The sequence below is a fragment of the Papaver somniferum genome, unplaced genomic scaffold (genome assembly GCF_003573695.1).
Source record: "Papaver somniferum cultivar HN1 unplaced genomic scaffold, ASM357369v1 unplaced-scaffold_6962, whole genome shotgun sequence".
Taxonomy (NCBI): Eukaryota; Viridiplantae; Streptophyta; class Magnoliopsida; order Ranunculales; family Papaveraceae; genus Papaver; species Papaver somniferum.
In genome coordinates, this window is record NW_020649818.1 from 1 (window position 1) to 3,451 (window position 3,451).

General features: G+C 39.8%; 1 protein-coding gene and 1 non-coding gene across 2 annotated transcripts; one reads left to right on the plus strand and one right to left on the minus strand.

The window, feature by feature from the left end:
- Positions 1-895: 895 nt before the first annotated feature.
- On the minus strand, positions 896-1,003 carry LOC113343844. The gene has a single exon (XR_003357440.1). It is a non-coding gene; the product is annotated as a small nucleolar RNA Z279/snoR105/snoR108 (small nucleolar RNA).
- A 542-nt stretch (positions 1,004-1,545) lies between these two features.
- Positions 1,546-2,463, plus strand: LOC113343843 (F-box protein At3g07870-like). Its single transcript, XM_026587953.1, has one exon. The coding sequence runs from the start codon at positions 1,546-1,548 to the stop codon at positions 2,461-2,463; it is 918 nt and encodes a 305-aa protein (XP_026443738.1).
- The last annotated feature ends 988 nt before the right edge of the window (positions 2,464-3,451 follow it).

A 3,451-nucleotide genomic window follows, 5' to 3' on the forward strand; every position in this document is an offset into this window, starting at 1 on the left:
TGCATAACCAGTTATGCAGTACGCACGTTAGCGGATAACGGAACTAAACCTAACGGAAATACACGGTTCCACTACCGTTACGTTAAGAAGGGATTATCCGTTAGCTTATCGGTATCGGATATCCGTTTACCGCTATGTCGGATGGTAGCAGTAACGGCTAACGGATTATCGGTATCGGCTAACGGAAAATCGGTATCCATTGACAGGCCTAATTGAGGACTAGAGCCCCAAAGGGATACTAGTGCCTTAACCTCATTAATAAAAGTGTTTAAATCGTACCCCTTAGCTTTGTCTGGTTCCTTTCTTTCCAAATAGCAAGTAAAAGAACTTAAATTTTTCTTCCCAAATTCTTACCTTTTGGCTCATTCCAGTCCTGAACTTGCTCTTGCAAGGAAGGAGGAAAATCCAAACCACCTGTTATTAACTGTTTATAAAGTAATCCCACACTTGCCTGGCAGTAGTGTAATGGAGTAGAAGATGATCAACTGATTCTTGGTAGTTGTTGCAGAAGCAGCACATTGTATTTGACAGGCCACACCCTCTTTTATTGAGATTATATACACAGTGGGAATAGCATTTTGTACTGCACACCAAATGAAGAATTGCACCTTGAATGGGACATGCTTTTTCCTTGAACTTGTCTGCACCCTCTTATAACAGTTTGAGGTAGTGAGTCTGTCTTCCGCATCACCCTGAGTTGGTGGTATACCCAAAGAAGAATGCAGATTTACCAGTTTAGCTAACTCCCAAGTATTTGGCTGTTTTTTCGAAGTGATGCTCCATTGATAATCAGATTTTTTTCAAAGTGATTGCAGCAACATATTGCTGACAACAACCCTTTAGAAAACCGTAAATCGAAATTTTTTGATTTAAGATTTGAAAGATGGGGTATCTAGGGATCAGATTGGTAACAAATGGGAGTGCCCATATTGTCGTAACCAGGCTTAGGCTGGACACCCAATTCTCACATAGAATTGCGAGTTTTGACCACTCATCATTTCCCGTTATCTGCCTGAAGGATCATGGTTTTAACTGAGCATTTCCATCTTTTTTTATTACCCTCATTTCGACATTCCCTCCTTTGGACTCGTCGATGTGGGACTATTACATTTGAGGTAAGAATGATGTATGCACTCGTGATGATGACTTTGAGGGCGCCGTGGTTCAAAAAAGAAGACAGACAGCACGCAATTTGAATAGTAAACTGACAACCACCATTAGTCAAGTTGAAATGTAAGACAAAACCAACTAAAAGAAACCATAAAAAGTGTTGTCATCTGTTTTAAACTATCGTTTTCCTAGTTTTTGGTTTGATTTTTTCTTTTAGCCCAAAGGAACCAAACCAGATGGTTTCCTTTTCTAGTTCAGCTTTGTTTCCTAGTTTTATTTGATTTTCTTTTCTTAGTCTTGGTGTTGCTTTAGGAATCATTGAAGGCTACTATACAATAACAAGCTGCTCTAGCATTGTAGAAAAAAGCACATCCACCAAAGATTTTTTTTAAACTAGATTTTCTTCATCACCCAAGCACTGGAGTTGGCAATTCCATGGAGTCACTTCCCTCAGACATCGTACTAGATATCGTTTTTCGGGTTCCCGCAGAATCCGTTCTAGAATGCAAATTAGTTTGTAAAACTTGGGTAACTCTCATCCGCACAAGTAGCTTTACTAATATGCACCTCAGTCGCCAGCTTAACCATCTCCATGAAAATGATGACGACAGCGGTAATGACAATCTATCTGCTAAGGGGGAGTCGTCTCTCTTTTTTGCTTGTCGCGTTGACAATCAAGACGACTATCCAACTTTACTTTTCCATGGAGGACAATTAAGTATTGATGAGAAATACATTTACAGTGAAAATCTGAAAAGGATCTATTATACTCCTAAGCATCGTCATCCTTTATCCGGTCACTTAGTTGGCTCCTGCAATGGTTTGGTTTGTACGTTTCAACTCCAGAATTTTATGATGGATCCCATCTGTATTTGTAATCCCCTTACCAGAGAATATGTTCATCTTCCTCAATTAGTTGTAAAGAAAGAAAACATCCATCTAGATTTTATTCGTATAACTAGAAAACAGGTTAACATGCATGAGCATGTGGATTTGGTATATGTTCGATCAACCAACGAATACAAGGTTGTTAGAATCCAATACCTCGGATTTAAACAAGGAAATGTTGAAGTGTACACACTTGGCAGTGGTTGTGGGTGGAGAGTGACAGGCACAGTTTCATATCGAGTGCGGGCGACGTTGTTCGGGGGTGTGGGTACCTATACAAATGATGCTATCTATTGGGTTTCATCCAAGAATGTCGTGGCGTTTGACTTGGATGATGAGGAGTTTCGATTGCTAACTGCCCCTTCTTGTATGCAAGACATTAAGCAAAAAGATAGATATGGACTTGTAGCACTGGGAAGGCGTTTGTGCCTTTACCCAAATCAAGCGTGGAAATCTGGTCCTTGATGGAAAGTAGCGACGACTCGAAGGAGACCTGGTGTATGAAGTTTGATATAGATTACGAACCCGTAGTAGGCTCTTTTCCTCGTGATAGGATGTTTCAGCCGATTTTATTTACAAAAGGTGGAGGAATCATATTTTTATATGATAAATCCATGCCTTATTGTTATGACACGAGAACAACATTTTTGCGGATGATTTCCGACGAAGCAACAACCAAATATTTCAAAAATGTCAAAGTGATTGCTCACGTAATTACCTTTGCATCATTGGAAGCTACGGGAAAAAATTCAAAGAGATACACGGTTCGTCCATGTCCGGTTCGTACTGCCTGGGATGATGTTATTGATGAGCTGGACCGAGTTGCTCTTGGTAAGGAAATTGATACGACGCAAGGAGATTGATACGACACGTTTCAGACTCAGGTGATCAGCATTATGATATGCAACAAAAGACTAGTGCAGGACTAGTAGTGTTGCAAGACAACCCAGTAGAAATTACAACATCTGGCAGATCGCGAGAGGTCTTAATTTGCGTGAGACTCCTCTCTTAGGGCAACTCCTATGGTATGGATATTAAATCATCCGGTAACTAACGGATAATTTCTATATGTATGGAGCATCAAACTCTTTCTATTATGGGAAAATCTATTTAAATTTCCACAAATTTATATGTGGGCCCGTTTTATCAATTAAAATATTTACCCCAAATGTGTCATTATCCATCCATAAAAAATCCATCAAAACAAAAGTAACACAAAAACCCCAAATAAAATAATATGAATATTTGGGGTTTTTGTCTCAATATCAACCACTACCATTACCGACCACAACCACTACCATCACTGACCACCACCACCATATCCATCATCAATACATACCAGCACTACCGTCACCAACCACCACCACACCAAACCACCACCATATCCACCATCAACTACCTCTACTAGCAACCAACACCACATATACCAACAAATATTATAAAAAGCACCACC

What these genes read in the sequence shown, in the direction of transcription:
- LOC113343843 (XM_026587953.1), top strand. Translation starts at nt 1,546, where the DNA reads ATGGAGTCACTTCCCTCAGACATCGTACTAGATATCGTTTTTCGGGTT.